Source organism: Diceros bicornis, chromosome 5, assembly GCF_020826845.1.
Source record: "Diceros bicornis minor isolate mBicDic1 chromosome 5, mDicBic1.mat.cur, whole genome shotgun sequence".
NCBI classification, from domain to species: domain Eukaryota; kingdom Metazoa; phylum Chordata; class Mammalia; order Perissodactyla; family Rhinocerotidae; genus Diceros; species Diceros bicornis.
In genome coordinates, this window is record NC_080744.1 from 51191135 (window position 1) to 51215495 (window position 24361).

The following is a 24361-nucleotide window of genomic DNA, read 5'->3' on the forward strand; positions in this document are numbered from 1 at the left end:
GCTATCTGATTACCTAAAAATTTTTTTTTAACTGACAAGTACTAAATTTCATAAACTCCCAGTTTCAGAAGTCCAATCTTTCTGACCTACAGTCACCATATACACTTAACATATAACTGTCATATTTATTCATTCCTAAAGAATCTCACATTTTGTCCTATTCAGTAAAAAAAAAAAAATTGCAACGTATTTACAATTTAAACTAGGAAACCTGAATAAATACAATGAAAACACAAGAATTTTATTATTAACACATGAATTTTATTATTAAAATTTATACTACAGATTATAAATAAAAGTGCTTTTTATCCTTACCTTGTTACTGTCAAAAAGTGAGTTAGATTTGAAACAGCAAATCAGCCTGCTGTTTAACACACATGCTTTTATAACCAAAAAGGGGATATTTTCTCTAATTTAAAACACATTTATTCAGTGAATTGATTAAACATATGACTGTTCATACTTAAATGACCTAGAATCATGTTTTCTTACCATCCTCTAAAGTGTTCTGTGTCACATGGTCGGACATCTGGCTGGCTCCCATTGGCATATATGCCACAATGTAGAAAGTATAATTGCTGGCGGGTTCTAAGTCATCAATAATATAATGAGTTGTGTCATTTCCGATGACTACCTGATACTCTTCATTATTTAAACCTACATAAAAGAATCAGTGTTTAAAAATTATGAATATTCAAAACAAAATTAACAAGACCATTTTTCTTCACTGTGAAACACTGGTCCTCGAGTCTAATCTCTATCCACTATCTTTGGTGACCCTTTAAAAAATGTGAATAGGAAGGTCTTTATTTCCTAAAAGTAACCATGTCTTGCTACAAATTGCTAGTTTGTACTTTTCCCGAATAAATCAAACTGAAAATAATTAATCTTCTCTAAACTTCATTTAACATCTAGTCAAAACCCACAGCAGAGACAATATACAACAGTAACACAACAGAGCTTAACTACTACAAAACACTAGTTCACACCAGTGTAAATTTTACTTGCTTCAACTCATGGCTTCTTTTTTCTTTTAAATATAAATGGAGAGACAGTAGGGAATGCAATGGCTTTACTCCTTATAAAAACAAACCAAACCAAAAGTTGTCCTGCAAAAGATCTCATTTTGCCCCTAGAGATTCTATTAAATTTGACTGACACAAGTTGTTCTTTTATTTATATTGAAAGCAAAAGAACTGGGAGGCACAGAATGCACTTCGAAATGCTTTGTTCCGCAATGAGCTTTCTTTTTTTTTTTTTTCCCCAAAGAGGAAAAAAAATTCTCAGGAATTCTTAATAAAATATGCATGGCAAGGTATAGAAGAGGATTTGTCTTTGTGGGAGTTGATTCCTACAGAGCAAACCTGTAAAGGGGAACAACAGCACGGGCAGCTACTGTGCTTTGCGAACAACTCACAGTAAACGCTTGTCGACTTAATCAAAACTCGCTGAGAGAGCCCCTTCTCCCCACACTGGATTTATCAACAAAACAGAAGGCAAATTCCACTATTAAGTTTTCCCACATTTCTGAATTAACTTGATAGCATTTTAATTAGACAAGATTACAGGCATTTCACAACAGACTGGCTAATGGCTCGTTAATTAGGAACTGCATAGTACGATTTCTGACCTACCAAACAAGGTCCTTGAGTTCAAATTAAAAAGCCTTGTTCTGTCCATGAATAGACCACTGAGCCGCATGTGGAGGCTCTAATGAAACAACCATAATAGCGAACAAGAGTGGTCTCCACCAAAACCAGCATTCCTTTTACCTTCCTAAATCACTAAAAAGGGAATTAACATACTCCAACATGCTCAGTTATCAGACTTTGATTCTTCTTGCTACCATGACCCCTGATTTAAATTCAAAATATTCCTTTCCAAAATACTACTTCAAAGTACAAAAAACAAACAACAACAAACCACCTGTTTCTACAGACAATTTTATTATATCACCATTCTTTGGGTGTTTGAACTTTTTTTAATGTCTATTGCATAAAAGCTAGGCTGTTTGAGTATATAACTAAAATCTGTGAACTTCTACTACGGTTTCTATGAGAAATCAATAGAGAAATCGCTAGAATTTATAAGTAGTTTTCCTTTTCCTCTATTTTTTTTCCCAAAAGAAAATATGAGGATAAAAAAGATTCCAAAAATGGAACTAATAGTCCCGAATAAAAATTTTAAGACAGATTTGATTTCTACTTTTATATAATAAATGAGATATCAATAAAGAGTGTCCTGTTCAATTTTAAGAGAGTTCTATATGATTTCAGAAAACATTCAAAATATATAGAATAAATTATGGGGAATTTGATAATGTTTACTTTCCCCCTTAAAAACAATATGCTATAGTGACTACAGTTCACCATATCAGTTACACCATTGCTCCTATGTAACTGCATACTTAAATTGGTATATTAAGTCTTAGTTAAGGAATTTATATCTTGGCTGGGATAAAATTCCTAAGTACACCACTCTGTAACTTTTAGCAGGCAGAGATGATACTTACTTCTAAACAGAAAAATTTTAAACTATACTTATATACACAAAGTATACAATAATAAAAAATTTAGCAAAAATTGATACACAGGAGATTAATCATTTTATTAAAAGAGATAAATGCCATAGAACTTCAAAAATATTTTGTGGATTATATAAGACGTCATTCATACTGGAAACAAATCCTTGATAGTAACTAGCACTTAAAAATAAACACTCCTCAAATTGCTTACCTTCTGCTTTCATGTAGTGCACAGAATAAGCGATGACTTTGTCTGAATTATAAAGTGGCCTCTCCCAGGCTAAAAGGATGGCTGAACTTGACATGGTTTCAGCATGCACATTATAGGGAGCACTGGGTCTGTCTTCTGACATTACTACAGTCAGTCTGGCTCTAGATAAAATAGATCCTTGGCTGTTCTCAGCCATGCACTGGTAGATAGCATCATCTTCAGGAATAATCTGGTTAATTACCAATTTACTGAGGAAAGAACAAAATTATTTCTGTGCAAAATTCTAAGAATGATGTAAAAATAAAGTTAAACCATTGCTAAGTGCACTCTCATTTTAAATGACAAAAGTCATTTTAAATGACTAAGAACAAAAAACTGTCTAATTAGCTCTACTGAAAAGTCTGTATGACCTGCTTAAAATTACTCTTATTTTCTGAGTCTGCATAAGCGAGTACTTTTGATATCCAAATCTTGTTTGCTTTAGGTGATAGCTTAATCTCTTTTTAAAAAATTGACTTTTATTCAGAAAGCATATTACTCTGTAACAGCATCTAATTTACATAACATTGCAACGTTACATAAAATTCAGGTCAACAAAAATTTTTAAAGTTTTGTTCAACATATGAGAATGTTATAAGAAGATTCATATTTATACTAACAAAAATGAATTCTTAAAATCATTAAGTTTGAACTGAGGAGGGATTCTTAGAGATTCAATTATTTCCTTCTAATTTCTTCACTTTATGGAAGAAGAAACTGAGACCCCAACAGGTTAACATGCTTGCTAGTAACTGAGCTAGTGGCTTACCAGCACTAGAACCCAGGTCTGGGGAACTGTCTATCATTCATTTTATTATAATCTACCACTTCCATGACCCACGTATAAAATACAAAACAATCTAAGGCATGCTGATGTTATAATCTTAATTTCTTATTTACTTTAGTTTAAAATACCAAGATAATTTAGGTATTTGATGTTATAATTATAAACATTTCACATAAAAATTACTAAAGCCATTATATCTTATCTAAAATAGCAGCAAAGTAACATAGCCTACCTGTTGTACATTTTAATTCTACCATTTGAATGTATCTTCCTTCCATTTTTCAACCATGACATTTTGGGTGAGGGGATTCCTTCTGCCTGACATACAAATCGAGCAGTGCCAGCTCGAGGCCTTGTTAAACTTTCTGGCCATTCAACAAATGAAGGAGGAGCTATTTTTAAAGAAAAAAGAAAATAAATATTTCTGTAGTCCCAACAGGAATGATACAAAGAGTCAAGGAAAAGTACAGTAAAGGACACAAGTCCCATCCCTGAAAATATTTGACATTCTGAGCCTCCTGTCTACACTCTACATATATCTATCTAGATGCCTTCTCTCTGCCTTTCTCAGTCAGATGTCTACTTTCCCCAGGCTTTCAGTATTGAGACCACGTATATACACACACTAAAAATATGGGTACCATAATCCTACTTAATTAAGCCCAATACACAGCCACTTGTGAATGCATACAGACAATCAACAAATGAAAATTTTAGATTGGTGCATGCATATATGGATTTGTGGGTGGGTGAGAAGGAGATAAAAGAGAAGCTTAAACAAAGGAACATAATGGTATGCAGGCAAACAGGACGATAACTTCAGAATGACAGTTATATTTTAATATAGGGCTTTAATTTTCTCCTAAAATTCATCCTTGGGTTGCGATGCTTCATATCAAAGCTACAAAATTCAAGAAAGATGGAGGTAAGCTATGAATGAGATAAAAGAGCAAATGTTAAAAATGCAAGATTCTCCTGATTGCAGAATGCAAGAAAACATACCTAATACAGTTAAAGTTGCCATAGCAATGGTAAAGTTGCGTGTGCCTGGCGTAGTGGCCCGACAAACATATACTCCAGCATGTTGCAGCCTGACATCAGATATCATGAGATTACCATTTCCAAGTACCCGAGTATTAAAGACATCAATGGACTTGTGATCTATTTCAAAGAGAATACTTCAGTTAAAACAACATAACATATGATCTAAAATTATGTCAAAAATTCACTATCCAATTATATCATAAAAGCATAAAATTCTCTATACCAAAACCTTTTCTCTACACATTGAAATGCCAAAAAGTTAAAAGCCACTTAAATGCCAAACATGTGTTTTGTATATAAAATAAACATTTTAGGAGTTTCATTTGAATGAACAAAATTTAAAGAAAAGACTTTTTTTTTCCTGGGAAGACTTACCAAGACGGCTCCAAGAAATGATTGGTTTGGGATTTCCTGCGGCCACACATTCCAAGACAACAGTCTGATGAAGAGACGTCGTTATGTTCTGTGGACCTGCTATAATGGTTGGTGTGTGAAAGGATTTAGACTCTGTAGCTTTGGGGAAGGAAAGGCAGAATATAAAAATAAATTATAAATAAGATATAATAAGTAAAATGAGCTAAAATATCTATTGTTATTCACTTTTTTAAAAAACAACCTTATTGAGATACAACTCACATAACATACAACTCATCCACATTAAGTGTATAATACGATTTTTAGTATTTTCAGAGTTGTGCAACTATTACCACAATCATTCAAGAACATTTTCATCATCCCAAAAAGAAACTCCATATCCATTAGCAGTCATTCCCCAGTCTCCTCTTCCCACAGCCTAGCAACCACTAATGTACTTTCTGTCTCTCTGGATTTGCCTATTCTAGATATTTCATAAAAAAGGAACCATCCATTATATGGGTTTTTGGGACCAGCTTCTTTTCATTTAGCATAATGTTTTCAAGGATCATCCATGTTGTAGCACGTATCAGTACGTCATTTGTTTTTATTGAATAATAATAATAGAATAATATTTAATTACATGGACAGAACACATTTTATTTATCCATTTAGTTGATAGACATTTAGGCTATTTCCATTATCAATCACTTTTAATTGAGGTTCAAACATGCATTTAATACTTTCACTAATCTTGTTAGGAATTTACATGACAGTGGGGAGAAGGGACAAAGTGTGAGAGTGCTTTTGTCTTTATCTTCCTACCAGGTAGTTAACATACTATCTAAAATTAAAACATAGCATTAAAAACATAATTTCAGCCTCTTAATGTTTTCCAAAAAAAACTTTTTTAACCTTAAAGGATCTTTTAGGAAGTAATATCTCTTGTGAAGAGTACACACATGAAGTTCAACAATGTCTTTAGTGCAGGTTTTCCCCCACTATATTCACGTAAATTTAAATTAATTATTTTAAAATAAAACCTAGCATCTATGTATAATTCCATTTTAATAAAATATGTATTTCTTTCTTCATATTCATCTCTCTAGTTTCCCTTCTAAGTATATTCATGTACGGCATGACAAAATATATAAAATTATGTTCACTTATTGTTAACAATGATAATTTCTGGGTACTGAAATTGGGGATATTTTTAAACTTATATCTTTGCTCTTTTTTACATTGTTTAATGTAAAAAATTTTATAGTCTTTACTTTTATAGACATTACTCTTTACAATAAGCATGCATCATTTTTACAAATGCAAATTATGATTTTTCTTAAAACAACAAACAAAAAAACACCAAACTGGAAACAAATATATCTTTACTGACAAGGGACAATTCTGATGGAAATGGATGATTGTTATTCTCTCTTCTATATTTTAAAAACAAAAGTGACATATTTACAAAACAAATATTCAATCTTTCTTAAAGATGTTGATATAAAATAAAACAAGTTAGCCCAAGAGAGAAGAGTTAATACATGAAAATGACCATTTTCCAAATAGATTACAATAATTTAAATGAAATTAAAGTACTACTTTATGGCACACTACTATAGACAGAGAAGAAAAATTAATAGCTGGGCCAATAAAAACAGAAAAAACAACTTCAGTGTGGCACCTGGAGTCACTGTTAGAGAGGCCTCCACACTTTTACGCCTGTGGGCCACAGTAGCAGCAACACAACGGTAATTTCCAGCATCCCTGTGGCCGACATCATAGATCTGTAAGACTCCTGTTGGTAGGGCAGTTACTCTGTTACAAGAAGAAAGACAATTAAACTCTTTGTAGTAGATTTTATATTTTATTTTAACATATATTCTATAAGATTTAATACACTCAGCCTTTTAAAAGTGCCAGATGCAATACTTTAACGACCTTTTAAAATACTAGATTGGTTCAACTGTTTCCATTTGGGTAACTATAGCTCTCTAAAACATAAATAATTACACAGTATGTGCTTTGTGAAATCTATCAGTCTAATTTTACAGAGTCTCATTTGATATTGTACATTAGATTTAGCTGACTGGTGGTCTAGATCTTGGTATAATTTTTTCAAATTCCTGATTTCTTGCCTATTAATATCAATGTATTCTCCAAGATACACCAGAATGTAGGTTTTTTTTTTAAAAAAGCACTTCCTTAAATAACTTCTTCCATCTCGGCGTCCTTTAGCAAATGATTTTTGCTACTTGTTAAGACAGGAATCAAACTTTTTGCAGTTGCTACCAAGTTCTTGATCCTTAAATCTCAACACCTTCAGAATACTACCTGTATGTACATGTGTGCGCGTATAGTGGAGAGCAGATCAGGAAATGGAAGGTAGACAGAGAAGTGGTCAGCTACCAGGGCATTCATGGGAAACCCTTATACCATCACTGCTATTGCCAGCAGTGAAGGTGTAATTTGGTTTCCTAAATCGTTGGGCTGCAATCCAGGTGCTCAGGTGGTCCCATGGTTGGCAAAGATGTTTGAGGAAAGAAACAAAGCAGTAAGATAGGCTACTTGAATTCTGATCTGAACTAAAAAACCAGGAATTATGCCCCATATGCCAGACACTAATGATCTTTGCCTAAGTTTGAAATGTCTTTAAGAAGTTGACTATTGCTACCATAAACGAAAATGAGCTCCATAATAGTCTTTCCCCCTATAGAGTCTCATAATGAAGTCTTAGTTACTCCTGCATCATCTACAAAGACAAAAGCTGCATTTACCTGTCCATAGTTACAGGTAGAGTTGTCCGATTCAATTCCCATGTTATGATTGCAGGAGGGTTTGATGAAATCTTGCATGCAAATCTAGCAACTCCACCTTCTTGGACCTCAGTAGAAATTGGCTGAACTTCAAATGCAGAAATAGCTATAAGATAAAGTTTGACAAATTCGGAATAAGTACATGCACTATTATATTGAACTACCCTTGGAAATAACATTACGCTAGGTATTATTTGTCAGACTTGAACTCCTGCCCAGACGTAAGACCAATATAACTTAACTAGCACAAAGATAATTTAGGGAATAATTTTGGAAAAACCACCGGCCAGTTGCCCAGCTCAAGGAGTCTGGCCTTTCCCAGGATGAAATTCTAAACAAGTTCTCAAGAAACTTATGACCTATTTGGAGAAAAAAATTTAACATAGCCAAAATAAAAAGAAACAATTAATAATGGTATGTAATTATATACCAAACTGTGTGGTAAAAACTTCAAACACGACTGTATTTCAGAGGAGAGGGGAATCAGTAAAGATAGATTAGACAGGTAAAAACCATTTATAGGGATTGGTTTTGAAAAATCCACTGGGTTAGAAGAAAGGGGAAAAACAGGACACTCCAGGTGAAAGGAATAACATGAAGGCAAGCACAGAAGTAAGAAATGTGCAGCCTGTGTTCACAGGATTGTAAGGAAACAGCCGGGACTAACTACTGTAGAACATTTCAGATGAAGGGTTCATGGAAAAGTGAAGGAAGGTAGAGATAAAGCAGATTTGTACCGTGGTACAAATTAAGACATCACTGAAAATTTTTGAGCAAGAGTGTCATGATAACAGCACTGTCTAGGAAAAATTAACCAGGCACCATTACACAGGATGGATTGAAAAAAGAAGAGCCTCAAGTCACAAGACCAACAGGCTGTTTAAGCCTGGAATATCCAGCAATGACAGAACTGGGTAGTGGCAGTGAGAATGGTGACATTCTACAGATATCTTAATGAAAACAAAGACTTGGTTCTTACCAGACACAGATATGTCATTCCGTGTTTGGAATCAAATGAGGTTGGTAGTGACGGAGAAGAATAAAAAAGGAGAGAGAAAAGACAAATGGTGTGTCTGATGAAGAAAAGGTAGAGAGACTCAAGAGACTATTTTTGGACTGATATATTTCCAAAGCAGAGATAAATCTTGAAGTGTTGATATTTTCTAGAGATAATCCTTCTTTACCGTTCTAGGCAGGCCTCCAGGAATTGGTCATCAGTGTCCATGGTTTTACCTTTTGATGGAGTCCAGACTCTGGTTTATAGTGTGGTTTTCCGTCCCTCTGCTGTCTTCCAAGATATAAAGAAAGGGCCCCAATGATGGTCTTACTCCCCTGCCTCAGACTCCAGTTCAAAAAATATATATGCCTTTATAGTTTATCAAGTGAGAAGTGAGAAGTTATGAAGAACAATAGAGGGAATAAGGTCGAGATGACTTATGCTTCATTAGACTGGGAAGGGTAAAAGGCCACAGAGGAACAAATTCTGCCTTGGACTTGACTTCATTAATCTGTAAATGGATCACAGGCCTTTAGTGGCACAGGACAAAGCCAGTGAATAATGGTGAAAATATTCTTAGGAGCACCTACTTCCAAAAAGGATGAAGTGGGAGTAAAGTAACACTTTATTTGTGTATGTAACAAAAAATTTCTACTTCCTCAAGAAAAGTGGTTCTCAAACTTCTGTTGTCAGTGGATCCACAAGGTCAAAACCATTTTCATAATCACCATCATTTGCCTTTTTCACTCTCATTTCTCTTGCGTGTACAGTGTTTCCCAGAAGCTACATGAAGGGTGATATTGCAACAGACTCAAGGCAGAAGCAGATGTGTGTGGGGATCCAGCTGTGTTCTATTAACCTAATTAATGAGATTTGCACAAATGTAAAACAATGCTACTCCTCTCACTAAATTTTTTTTGCTTTGAAAAATAGTTACGTTTCATTAAATGTTATGTTAATACGTAATGGATCAAGATTTTTATTTTTTAATTAATTAATGAATATTTTTAAAATTTCTCAGTTTTATCATTAATCATCAGGGAAATGCAAATCAAAACAACACTAAGATATCACCTCACGCCCATTAGAATGGCTATAATCACCAAGACAAAAAACAACAAATGTTGAAGAGGATGTGGAGAAACAGGAACTCTCATACACAGCTGGTGGGAATGCAAACTGGTGCAGCCTCTATGGAAAACGGTATGGAGATTCCTCAAAGAATTAAAAATAGAGATGCCCTATGATCCAGCCATCCCACTACTGGGAATCTATCCAACGAACCTGAAATCAACAACCCAAAGAGGCTTATGCACCCCTATGTTCATTGCAGCATTATTCACTACAGCCAAGAAGTGGAAGCAACCTAAATGTCCCTCGACTGACGACTGGATCAAGAAAATGTGGTATATATATACAATGGAATACTATAAAAAAAGACAAAATTGTCCCATTTGCAACAACATGGATGGGCCTGCAGGGTATTATGTTAAGCAAGCCAGAAAGAGAAAGACAAACACTGTATGATCTCACTCATATGTGGAATATAAACCAACACATGGACAGAGAAAACAGTATTGTGGTTACCAGGGGCAATGGGGGTGGGGAGTGGGCACAAGGGGTGAAGGGAGACATATATATGGTGATGGACAAACAAAAATGTACAACCCAAAATTTCACAATGTTAAAAACTATTAAAACATCAATTAAAAAAAATTCTGTTTTAGTTTATAATAAGAAGTATCAATAGATATAACCTACATAAATAAAAGCTCTTTGGGGTCCTCAGTAAGTTTTAAGAGTATAAAGAGTGAGACTAAAATGTTTGAGAACCACTATTCAAGAACATCAAACTCTAAAAATCAATACAGTTTTTCTTTTTAATTGCTTCTGTAACCACTTTCTGAGATGTTAATCTATTTACAAATATTTTAATTCTGAATCAAACCTATGGCCCAACTACTGAAGAGTCTTCAAAATACCTTCAAAATATCAGGTTCACATTCAGAACAGCCTGATTTCTTAATAACAATGTAAGCTTATCTTTCCATAATTAACTAAACTTACGTTGAATACATTCATACTTGGGGGAAATAGGACCTAAGTTTCCATAAGTTTAATGCCTGCTTTATGAAGTATTGATTTCTCTTATTGATCCCGTATTTACCTTCTCTGTGCGTAAAGGGGTGACTTCGAGTTCTGGCTGTCATTGATAATCCAGTCTCTATTCAATTTACAGACTTCAAAGTGAGAATTTTGTCTTACTCTTCCCCAGCCTTTACCTCTCTACAGACTGAAATACCTAATAGTTTAACTTTTCTTCATAAAGCAGTAGTTCTTCCAGCCCTACATATTTGAACAATTTCTTACCTTACCCCACAATGAATCAAGCACCCCATTCAATATGTCTTCTCTCTTATATCTCTCTTACATCTGACTTCTCTCCATCCCTAACAGTCCTCTCTTCGATGCAGGCCCCTATCATCTCCTGCCTGGAAGTCCTCAGGAACCTCTTAGGTAATGTCTCTCCTGCCAGCAGAGTTCCCTCCAGAGTGACAGTCAAAAAATACGAATTTGATTTGTGTTGCTGATGAATTAACTAGTCCCTGCAAAACTCTGTCACCTCATTTTCAACCACTTACAACTACGTTTCATGAACACTGAACTATTTATAATTCAGTGAATTATAAACAGTATATTATTAACTAGTATATATTATTATAATGAATACACCATGATATTTCACACTTCTTGAGCATTATATGAGCATTTCCTTCTCTCTCAAATATCCTAGGTCCCTTTGTCCACCTGATGACATACTATCCTCGTTCAGAGCCTAATTCTCTTGTCCTATCCTTTGAGAATTTTTTTCCTGACCCTTTTCTCTGCAACTTCTGTACACTGCAGACCTTTATTGTTACTTGTATCCCACAGTATTCTCCTTATTCACAATTTTTCTCCCCTTTACACTATGAGCTCCTTGAGGACCACTAGTGGATCATATTCTTTGCAGGATCCCTTAAGACAGTGAATGGCACAGACTTGGCACTAAAACAATACTTGAATTGAACTGAAATTTTTTGGATTTTCTCCAATTCTATTAGGTCTTTAAACACAGTAACCAGAAATGTAGGGAGTTTCCCAGGTACAAATACCAAGGCTTGGGATGAGAAGAAATTAACGCTTATTAATTTTTTGTTTGCTATAATTCTAAATGATGCCCAATATTGTAATGACATTATCTTTACAGACAAAAATCTGTCCCTCTTCTATCAAAGAATTTTTATAAAGATTAAAGAAGCCAATATAGTGAGGGCTCTTTATATAAGACTTTTTATATATGTGATTATTGAGAATAAAAATACTCTGTTGTCTTGAGTAATTTCCCTCCAACCACTAAGGCACTTAAGTGTTTGTTTTACTCTGAATCTCATCTAACCAATATAACCCCTCTGAACTTTTCCTTTGAGCAGCTCCCTCTTTTCTCCCCCCAGATGCGTAAGTCTACGAAACCCTTAAGATTTTTTTTTTATTATAAACATTGATCTAACTTTGCACTTTAGGTCAAATGCGCTAGAATTTTTGAGTACAAAATTCTGAGAACTAAAAGCTAAACGGATGCATCCTCTAACTCAGTGAGTGTATTTCTTTTTTGTGTGTGGGGGAAGCTTTATTGAGATATAAATCACACAGCATGTATTTTACACACCATACAATTCACTCATTTAAAGTGTACAATTCAATGGTTTTTAGCATATTCACAGAATTTGCAACCATCCCCATAATCTATTTTAGAATATTTTCATCTCTCCAAAAAGAAATCCCATATCTTTTAGTTATCACTTCCTAATCTTCCCATCCTCTCCCACACCACAGCCCTAGGCAATCACTAATCTAATTTCCTTCCTTCTCCCAGCTTTATTGAGATATAACTGACATATAACATTGTGTACAGCATGATGATTTGATATATATATTGGGAAATGATTACCACAATAAGGTTAGTTAACACATCCATCAAGTAACGTATTTCTTGATCTCACTCCAGTTTTCAGCAAGGTCTGAAGAGGTATAAAGATTTTTTTTTTCATCCCCCAAAACACCTTTATATTTAACATGTCTAATTTTTTGGTCCCTTTTGAAAATTCAATCAGCTGGCAAAATGATTTTTCCCAAAGAAGACCAAGCCACATAATCTTTGGGACTCTCATCAGTACCTCGGAGACTGAAGAAAACAGGCATTCATGATTCAACAATGAAAATAAGATGCTTTCTTTCTGTTTGTAACTCCTCCATCTGGACAACAACCCTATCCTCTTCCTTCACTTCTGGGAGCCTAATATATCTGCCTCTTCCCTCTCTTCTGTATATTCAAACTCTTCTCCTGGCTCCTTTCCTCAGTCTATAAAAGTGGTTAAGTCTCTTCCAACCTCAAAACACAAAAAGAACTCCAGACCTCTCTTTATGGCATGTATCCCTCCAGCAGCTATCTACTCTCTCTCTCCCCCACGACATCAAAACTTTTCTAAAGAGTAGTTTATTCTAGTTGCCTCCTCTTCTTCCTCCCCGACTTTATTCCTCAAACATCTAATCTGCCTTCCTCCTCTATTATCTTATTAAAACAGTGTCTGTGACACTATGTACTCCTCATTATCCTATTTCTCTGACTCCTCCTTCCTGTCTCTCTTTTCAGGGACTCTCCCTCTGCCTCTACCCTGCCTTCCAGAGATTCTGTTCTTTTTTCTCTCCACATTCTCCTTGGGTGATCTCATTCACTTTCAGTTTTCAACTACATCCACCTGTTGCTGCTGATTTCCCCAACTACATCTCCAGCTGAGACCACCATCTCCAGAACTTCATACTCAAGGCTCCAACTGCCTACTACACAGCTTCACCCGGAATTGATAACAAAGGCCCTTCTAACTCATTCTGCCCAAAATGAAATCATCTCCTTTCCTCCAACCCTATATCTACACCTCAGTTTGTCACACCACCACCCAGCTACTCACCTGAGCTTGACACTACTGACTCCTTCTTCTGTACTTTCTTTGTTCAACCACCTGTTCCCACTGACTTGAACTCCTAAACATATGTCGAATCCACTCCTGTGTCCCTGTCCCAACATCTCTCACCAGAACCACTATGAGAGTCTCTTATCTGATCTCCCTGCTCGCATTTGCCCTCTTCCTCCCTTCAAAAACATCCTCCAGACATACACCAGTGTTTAACATGGCTGCATTTGACTCACAAGGAGCTTCCATCTATTAATTCAAAGGCTTCTACAGCTAAAACCAGAAAAGGAATAATCTCATGAAAAATGTGATTCCAATTTTAAATGCTGTCAAAAAACATTGTGCCTTAGCAACCTCTCCTTCTAAATCTTTAAAATGTCTAGCCTAATTATTAGAAAAATTGAATGCATGTATCCATGCTACTTCAAAAGCAAAAAAATATCATTATGACAACTATATAATTGTAACTTTTTTGGCTGGGTACATTCTCAATAAACAGATTTGTTGGCTAGTTTTTGCAAAAAAAAACAAAAAAAGTAGTCTGGCATCAATTACTCCAAAACCAAACTGTTTAGTAAGCTTGCAATAGTATTTAAATAGTCAATCTTAAGTATTGATATTAAAAAAAAGTGAATATCTCTGCTATTAAAGATATGCATTATAACTATTAAAAAAGAAGTTAATTTCCATGAATCACACATTAATATAAATCCCATTATCTGTATAATCATACCATTCATTTAGTTTGTACTTAACTCATGCTGGCAGGCTTTGAATCATGTGATTATTCATAAAATAATGGGCCAGATTAACTATATCCCCAATCCAGAGAAGCATTTTAACCACACATTTTAGAAAAATTTTAGACTAAAGTAATCTCTTCTAAATTCATTCATTCAACAAATATTTATTTAGTGCTAGGTGCCATGGATCCAACGACGAACAAAAACTAGCAGAGGCTCTACCCTCAGGGATATCTTTTTAATGATAGAGAAAGGCATTTAACTAAATTACTATGCAGTATATAACTTCACACTGTGATAAATACTATGAGGGAAAAGTACTGAGTACCGTGAGAGTATATAACAGAGGTTATAATAATGACAGAAATAATAGTAGCTTAACATATATCTTATTGCCAGGCAGCACTTTAAATGAATTACATATTCTAGTTTTATTTAATCCTCACAACTATTATTACCCCAATTTTCAGTTGAGGAAACCGAGGCACAGGGAGATTAAGCAACTTGTTCAGGGTTCTGCAGCTAGTAAGGCGTGAGGCTGAGATCTGAATCCAGGCAATCTCCAGAGCCCCTATGTGAATTCTCTCATGAGTAAAAGTTTGAGATGCCCAAACTTTTTCCGGAAGATAAAAATTACTGGTTCTACTTCCAAGCAATTCTACTGTTCAAGTATGAGTTAATACGCACTGGCTTTCTAGCTGGGTAAGAATATGTGTTAAATTCCTAAATTTCCAAAACAGAATAATACCTTAAACTCCTGCATACTAGGATTTTGAAGCTATAGCTCTCATTTCAAATAGGAGTATCTCATTGTATATACATATACAAATGTGCACGTGCGCACAGACACACACACACACACACACAGAATGATAACATCAGCATGCACTCAGGCCCTGCCCAGCACCTAGTAAACTCCTAGCAGTGGTGCTGGAGGTGGTCATGGTAATAGGATGTCTTGCTATGAATACACTGCCTTTACCTTCAGAACGATGACTGAAAGAAAGGCAAGCAAAGGATGACAGTGACCACTATGCAATAAAAGTAAATTTTAAAGCCCTAACAAAGGCAGAGGTGTTCTAAGATTTAAAAATTTTCTCGGGCCGGCCCCGTGGCTTAGTGGTTAAGTGAGTGCGCTCCACTGCTGGTGACCCGGGTTCGGATCCCGGGTCGCACCAACGCGCTGCTTCTCTGGCCATGCTGAGGCCGCATCCCACATACAGCAACTAGAAGGATGTGCAGCTATGACACACAACTATCTACTGGGGCTTTGGGGGGAAAAAATAAATAAATAAAATCTTTAAAAAAAAAAAAAAAAAAAAAAATTTTCTCTTCTACTAAGCCAGATTATGTAGCTTTTACATAAAGGTAGATAAAATGCAGAGAAACAAACAAATAATTTTCCTATTTTTAATGCGCACAGATAAATTATTTGAAGAGAATAAAATCCCCTCCTTCAATATGAAATAATAGGGGACAGATTACAAGAAGATAGGTAATTAAGTTCAGATCTCTAGTAGTAAGATTATGTATGGTGATTTTTTTATACTTATATTTTTTCTACAATACACATAATTCTAAAGTATTGATATTTTAAAATAAATTGCATATGCCTATATGGGACATGGATTGAAGAGTTTTTCCGCATAAATTTTCTACTGTTGCTCCACTACCTGATAAAATCTCTTATCCTTAATTTTTATCTGCCTCCTTGTTAGTACTTTGAACTTCTCATTCTTTGGGTAGACATGACCTATGATCTATGGATGTCTGATTCTCTCCCCAACCAGTGCCCTCAATCTGAAAATTCCATGAAAAAGAACCTATGAATAAAAACCATTTTTCTATAAAAAAAGAAATTAAATATAATCTTATATCAAAACTTAGAAATTTTAGAAAAACATGCCAATATGAACATCTATATCATGATAGTCTTAAACTTTGCTTCTCAGCAAGTATTTGTTTTCTCATTTTGATTGTTTTTAAGTGGGGCATTAAGCTGTGCAAATGAATACGTCCTTTACAATGAACGTTAGATCTCCCTAACACTTTAGTTCACAAACTATTTCCAGCATTACTGAAATATTTTGCAATTATTTAAATGGCAAAACAGCTCATGTCCTTATGCAAATCTCGGCTTTCTCCTTGATGTGGACTTTGTTTCTGCCAGTTAGGTATGATTTTACAAGTCTACCACCTCCTTGTGAAATCTGAACCTCTTTCTTCCCTTCACAGTCAGTGCTAACATAAACCAAGAGCCCCACAAGAAGTCATTAAAGCAGTGCTGTTAAGAGGCCAGAGCTCTATAAAATAGGCAAGAAATAAGGTCTCAAGAAACATGGGCCGTCCTCAAAAACAACCTTGCAAACACAATAAATGTAAGTGCCTATTTTATTTGCAACTTCCTCCTCTTCACCTGTCTACTTAATCATTTGCTTCTATGATTTATAGTCAGGAGAAAAAAAAACAGATCAAAGATGCTAAGAGAAAAATGTTCTCCAAACTTTTATTTGATCAGAAAGCAGCATATATATGTTTCTACATTGGAAATGTATGACTACAATATTAAGTTAATGTGCTATTCACGCTCCTAAAAGGTTGTGATGAATAAAACAATGTTGATTTTAAAATCAACTAAAAATTACAGATACACAGTCTGAAATGACAAGTCATCAATAATTTCAAATAAGTTCATAGACTATTCCCTAATGTAAGGAAAATATCACTGTCTTTTGTAAATTGCATTCAAAATATTCTTTCACTGAACAGAAAATACTTCAGTCAGTCAGAATCTTGAGGCAGGGTTTACATCAGCGGTCTTAATGCTGCCAGTCAGCCAGGGGTTCTGGCGGCCACAGCTGCACCAGTTGCTACCGCCACACCCACTCCTCGGGGAGTCCTAAATGGCAAAGAACACGGCCAGTAGTCACGTTCCAGCACCTCTGTGCTGTTTCCATGGCTCTAAATCACCAATCAGTAGCTGTGAAGAAATCTATAAGTAGCTCATCAAGAAAACAGGGAGATTTCTATCTCAGACTCTCTAATGTCCACAATTTCAGAGTCTGTCATAGGGTTAGCTTAAACTTTATTTCTATGACACTGGTCTTTCAAATCACGCATTTGTCTACTCCAGGCTTTAGTAATCAAAATATAGTTGTAACTTCTTACCTCATCAGGTCCAAATCACTTGGAGTCTTCCAACTTGAAGACTGATCAGCAACTGAACAGGAGGTAAACCGAGAGACCTGATCCATCATTTAATCAAAGCATCAGGGTACCTGATGCTTTACCTACTGGGGTAAATACCAACCAAGGTACAAGTTTCAAACAGAAGTTGAAAACTTATTATACCATTAAGACTAGGCAAGAAGCTACTTGTACTTTTTTAAAAGTTATTTTACAGAAAAAAATTCGCCTGTTTAATAAAATAGTGTAACGTAAGACAGATGCGATCATTGTCTTGGGTGTCAACCTCTTAATCTTCAACTGTACTGACTATACAATAGCTATTCTATAAGTGGTTTATTACCTGACTTCTAGTGAATTTCGTATCCTCCTTGAATTTGCAATAATTCCGACAACCGGGTGCTAAAAGTATTCATTTGCTTTTCAAAGCAAATATTTAGATCAAAATATGTGTCCAAATAAATATACACAAAATGAAGGCTAGAAACCTTGTAACCAAGTTGGGAACTGGGGACTTTCAGAAATAGATCCTACATGTAAAGTTTCCACAAACTAGACTACTCTCCAGTATATTCCCACTGTATCCATATTAAAAGACACATTATAAAAAATTATTTCATTGAGGTCATATTGGCTTATAACATTATGTAAATTTCAGGTGTACATTATTATACATCAGTTTCCATATAGACTACATCGCGGTCACCACCAATAGTCTAGTTTTTATCTGTCATCATACATATGTGCCCCTTTACCCCTTTCACCCTACCCCTTTCCCCTCTGGTCACTACTAATCTGTTCACCCTATCCACGTGTTTGTTTATCTTCCACATATGAGTGAAATCATATGGTGTTTGAAAAGACACATTTAATAACACCAGAGAATGCTTTGCTTCTTTGATATTTTATCAACCCTATACTGCCAAATGCCAGACTTGGCACTCCCCAGACTCAATTTCTTTGGCTGGAAAGAGGGACACAAAACTCTGCAAGTCACCTCCTGTCAGCTGGGCCATTCACTGCTGTTCAACATTCTCTTATTAATAACTGGTTTCAAGAATCCTCTAACCTTCCAATTTATTCAGGTCCCTAACCACTTTTACCCTAGACTGTAAATTCCTTGAGTTCAGAGAACATCTTACTTTTCTGTGTCTTGCTAGGGGCCAGAACAGTGCCCTGCATACAAGAGGCACTCAACAAAGGTTTCTTGAGTGAACTCAATGAACCAACATCACCATCTCCCCCTTATTCGCAACAGAAAACTCCGCCTCTTGTCTCCCTGAGAAGATTAAGGTAATTTTGGCTATATCACTTCCTACTGTAGAACCCTGAGCAAATTACTTACTTTTCCTAAACATATTTTGTTACGTAAAATAGGGTTCTGAAAAGGGTTTTTATGGATGACATCAGGCAATGCATGTAAAGCACTTAACATAGTGGTTACAATATTAAAAGCAATCAATGATTTTAGCTAGTTCTATTATTCTACTGGACATAAATTTTCTCCCTTACCACCTAAAAATCTCCCTCTTCACTAAGCTTCTCCTCCTTCACCCCTGGTTCGGAGGAGGGAGTAACCACTCCAACTTGTGCCCAGGTAACCCTCTCCCAGCACTCTTACTCCCCTCCCTGACTACCTTCCCTTCTCTTGCATCACTCCTCTTCACTAGTCTCTTCCTCTCTGACTATAAATATACTCAGATCTTCCCGATCCTAAAACGCAGTGTAGATCTCAGGCCAAGCTAACATTCAGTCCATCTCTTTTCTGTCGCTGAGATTCTTCTGGAATGACTCTGTCCATCTAATTCTTCACTTCTGCTGGGGTGGAGAGGGCGGGCAGGGAGGGAGAGAAGGGAGAGCGAAGAGCCACAGGTGTATTTATATGCAGATTCATGAGCCTGCTGGGAACGAATTGTCTCTGAAGAGAAGAAACAGTAGTGTTCACGAGTTTGGTTCAAAAACAATCGACCAGTTTAGGTGGCAAGAGGTGTCAGAATTCATGGCTGCCTGACTCTCAAACTAGGCAAGCCATCAGGACTCCTAAACATGCTTATATAAAGGAGGAGGAGAGAGAGGAGAGGGAGATGCATTGGGGCTACTGGCTAAAATTTTTGAAAGCTTTAACAAGACTACTTCCAGTGGGAGAAACAAGGGCAGAGAACACAAGTATGTCCACCATTTGGGTTACTACAGCACGAGCTGGAATGGGGCATAGAAAATATAGTTCTTTTACAATGTTATAAACCAATGTTACTGCAATAAACAAAAAATTTAAAAAAAAAGAAAATATAGTTCATCCACTGGGCCTGACCAGAAAACCCCAGGAGAAGAAACCATAATCCTCACCTTAGGATGATTTTCAACTAACGAAGGAAGAAGAGGCTGCTGACTCCCCCAGGATTCTGAATACAGGAACTGAACTTAAATAGGAATGACTGAAATCTATCTCCTCTCTCCCTTTTTCACTTTTCACCATTCAAAATCTTGTTTTTACCAGTGTTTACTCACACTATAATGCCTGTGTGCCCCTGTAGAGACGCCTGGTATATCTGTATTTATTTGATACTTGCCAATCGATTTTCATCTTAGGGGACAAATCATAATCATTGACTCCGTGTTGTGCAAGGACTAACACAGTCAACTTCTTTCCTCTCTCCTTCCTCCATTCCTCTCTCTCACACTCTCTTTCCATATTTCCTTATTCCTTTGTCTCTGGCAGACATTTCAGGGAAATAATGGTGGCCTGAACTGGAGGAGTGACTGGGGATGGAGATACAGCGACAGAACCAACATTTGGGAGGTGGAATCAATATGACCAGAACTTAGTGGCAAGTGTACCAAGGGTGCAGGATAACAAACATTCTTATACATTGTTGTTGGCAGTATAGTATCAAAAAAGGTTACTGTATAACCAAAAAAAATGCCTAAGGAAGCTATTATACCTTCAATTAATGGAACTTAGCCCTTAAAATGACTATGTTATTACACAGGAAAAAACTTGTGATATGCTAAGCGGAAAAAAAAAAGATAGAAAATTGTGCTGACAACCTTCTTCTCATGATAGCTCAACTAGAGGGTTCCACTCTTATCACTTCTTCTATTCTTAATAAAAGAGAAACAGGCCAACCAAAACTCTTTTTTGCAGTACTCTAAGCGCTAGCACTTGACAACAATGCCAGGCTTAATAGATTGGCGCTAGCCAATGTTGATGCGAGTCCATATGACTACGAAAAAAGCAAAAATTTAAGCAAGGACAATTTCCTTCTTTGGAAAACTTAACAGCAGTTCTATGATAATTAAAAGAAAGCTTTCAGTTATGGAAAGGATAATTGCTTTAGAAGAGAAGCAAGACTGAAGCAGGGAATTTTGTTGGTTGGTTGGAATAAATAAATGAACATACAGGTCGCCACCATAAATGTGTAATAAACCTTTGTTAGTAATAAAAATCAATGTAAAATTGCCGCTTGTTGTTCACCTTAAAGAATACGGTAAAAGATTTCCAAATTAGGTGGAAGGTTGAATGACCTTCATGGTCTCAAAGGTCCCTTCCATGAGACTATCATTTCAGCAGCATACACTGTGTTCTCAGTAGTTACATCACTGACACAGAGGTAGCTGGGGTACAAAGAGAGATCCCGGAGTCAGCAAGTCTAAGTTCTTGTCTTGGCTCACTCATTCATTGCCTTTAAATGTAATCTTGGCTAAACTGTAATCTCCCTTGAGGTAGTGCCATCCATCTCACAGGTTCTTTTGAGGAGGGAATAAGATTACAGGTGTGAGCGTTTTGTAAGCCCAACACCAGGGCTCCCGAGCTGGGGCACAAATGGACCTTAGTTACGGTGCAGGAAGAAGAGCAAATTGAGAAACAGGACTGGACTGAGGTCAGGGACCTGTATTCTTTCCAAGCTCTAACAAATGAGCTGTATGATCTGTCATACAGAGAGTACAGATCAGTCATACAGATCTGTCTTACGGAGAGTAAGCTCTCTCTGGCTCTCAGTGTCCTCATACACAAAACTGTAGTGCTCTTCTCAGCTATCACTGCCATTCCTTCCAGTTCTAAAGAACCTTCCCTGAGCCACAGTGCAGTGTGCCCTGACTCATCTTCTAACTTGATATCATAGGACTTATGGAGGAAACAGACTGCCGGTCTAGCTACAGCCATTGTAGGCATAAAATGACCCAACATGGACTATCCTAATCCTCAGTGATATGTTCCAAACTACACATAATTTTCAAAGGCAAACTTACTAAGGCTGAGGCTTAATTGTTAAGTAAAACAGAGGGCTCTTTTTGGTAGGTTCCTCCTACTTTTCCACCTTCTGGCACCCTTCCAATTCATATGCTCAACAAAAGAACAAGCGTCCTTAATTTGGCATCTGTCTCCTAAATTATGCAAGGAACTCAAGAGCCAGGAATTAGCAGTGATTTCAATGGGCCTAAAAGTCATAGTGCTTTACGCATAACCGTCCATCATAAAATGTTGTGAGAAATGAAATCAACTCACAATTAGTTATGATGGTAATGTGCTCAGTGCAAAACTAGAAGACTTAGAATAAGGCTATAAATGGCTTAAAATCAGTCCAAGTTTTCTTATATTACATATTTTTAGCATTATTATTATTTTGTATGTTTGCATTCTAGTATACAAGGAGGTTATGACATATTTATATCTGTGCATAAACATACATATCATAAATCACAAGAATGTACTGGGACTTAGTGACTAGATTAGCCAGCAGACACCATGCCTGTGAAAAAGGATGAGGACAGTTATATTTTCCTTGGTCTAAAGGGTCTTGGACAAGTTTGGAGCAGAGAATCCTTAAGCCAGGAAGTAGCATGAATATATTACGTAGATGTTAAGAAGGTTGAGAACAAAATATATGGAAAACAGAAGTGGTAGAAGACTAAAAGAAAGGCAACTTTGCCCAGGCAGAGCCTGTCCTTCTATGTAGAATGAAAACTACATCCTATTATAAGATATTAATGGAAAGGCAAAGGAACCAGAATAGCCAAAACAATTTTGAAAAAGAAGAACAAATTGGAGGACTCACCCTGCTTGATTTAAAGACATATGATAATTTCAAGAATTATGATAAAGCTACAGTAATCAAGGAAGTAAGGCATTGGCAAAAGGACAGACATATAGATCAGTGGAACAGAAGAAAGAGTACAGAAATAAACCAATACAAATACGCTAACTTATTTTTTACAAAGTTGCAAAAGCAATTCAATAGAGAAAAGATGGTCTTTTTAACAAATGGTGCTTGAACAACTGAACATCCATAAACAAAAAATTAATCTTGACCTATACTTTACATCTTACGCAAAACTTAACTCAAAATGGGTCAAAGACCTAAATGTGAAACATAAAACTTTAAAACTTTTAGAAGGAAATATAAAAAAACCTTTGTGACCTTGGGTTAGGCAAAGAGTTCTTAGATATGACACCAGAAAGACAATCCTTAAGAGAAAAAGAATTGATAACTGGACTTCATCTAAACAAAAACACCTTCTGCTCTTGGGAAAAAATACCGTTAAAAGAATGAAAAGACGGGGCCGGCCCGGTGGCGCAAGCGGTTAAGTGCGCGCGCTCCGCTGCGGCGGCCCGGGGTTCGCTGGTTCGGATCCCGGGCGCGCACCGACGCACTGCTTGGTAAGCCATGCTGTGGCGGCGTCCCATATAAAGTGGAGGAAGATAGGCACAGATGTTAGCCCAGGGCCGTCTTCCTCAGCAAAAAAAAAAAAAAAAAAGAGGAGGATTGGCGGATGTTAGCTCAGGGCTGATCTCCTCACAAAAAAAAAAAAAAAAAAAAAAAAAAAAGAATGAAAAGACAAGCCATAACCTGGGAGAGAAAATTTGCAAATCACATATCTGATAAAGGATTTGTATCCAGAATATATAAAGAACTCTCAAAATTCAGTAATCAGAAAACAACCAATTAAAAAAGGAGCAAAAGATTTGAACAGATACTTTACCAAAGAAGATATATGGATGGCAACTAAACACATGAAAAGACAATCAACCTTATCAGTCACAGTCATAGGGAAATGCAATTTAAAACCACAATGAGATAACACAACCCAACGAGCTACCACTACACACCTATTAGAATGGCTCAAATAAGAAACACTGACAATCCCAAGTGCCGGTGAGGATGTGGAGTACCTGGAACTCTCATACATTGGTGGTGGGAGTGCAAACTGGTACAGTCACTTTAGAAAATCACTTGGCAGTTTCTTATAAAGTTAAACACACACCATACATACTTACTGCATTCTCATCTTTAAATATTTACTCGGTAGAAATGAAAACTTATGTTCACACAAAAACCTATACAAGAAAGTTTACAGAAGCTTTATTCATAATAGCCCAAAACTGTAAACAACCCAAATGTCCTTCAACTGGTGAATGGATAAACTGTAGTAAACCTATATAATGGAATACTACTCAGCAATAAAAAGGAACAAGCTACTGATACACTCAACAACATAGATAAATCTCATATGCATCATGCTAAATGAAAGAAGCAAGACCCAAAAGGTTACATACTGTATAATTTCATTTATATGACATTCTGAAAAGTGCAAGATATAGTGGTAGCTGCTGGGAGTTAGGGGAGGGGAGGTATGACTACCCGGGGC

General features: G+C 36.2%; 1 protein-coding gene across 2 annotated transcripts in view; it reads right to left on the reverse strand.

The window, feature by feature from the left end:
- Window positions 1-24361, reverse strand: part of PRTG (protogenin) — a 123700-nt gene that overhangs the window by 62045 nt on the left and 37294 nt on the right. The window contains exons 3-9 of one of the 2 annotated variants that reach the window (XM_058541638.1): window positions 7737-7881; window positions 6644-6777; window positions 4981-5112; window positions 4564-4722; window positions 3794-3953; window positions 2736-2983; window positions 493-657 (exon numbers count right to left, since the gene is read on the reverse strand). In XM_058541638.1, coding sequence (XP_058397621.1) covers window positions 493-657; window positions 2736-2983; window positions 3794-3953; window positions 4564-4722; window positions 4981-5112; window positions 6644-6777; window positions 7737-7881 — 1143 coding nt within the window. Of the gene's footprint in view, window positions 1-492; window positions 658-2735; window positions 2984-3793; window positions 3954-4563; window positions 4723-4980; window positions 5119-6643; window positions 6778-7736; window positions 7882-24361 lie in introns of both variants that reach the window. The other variant, XM_058541637.1, reaches the window with a different exon arrangement.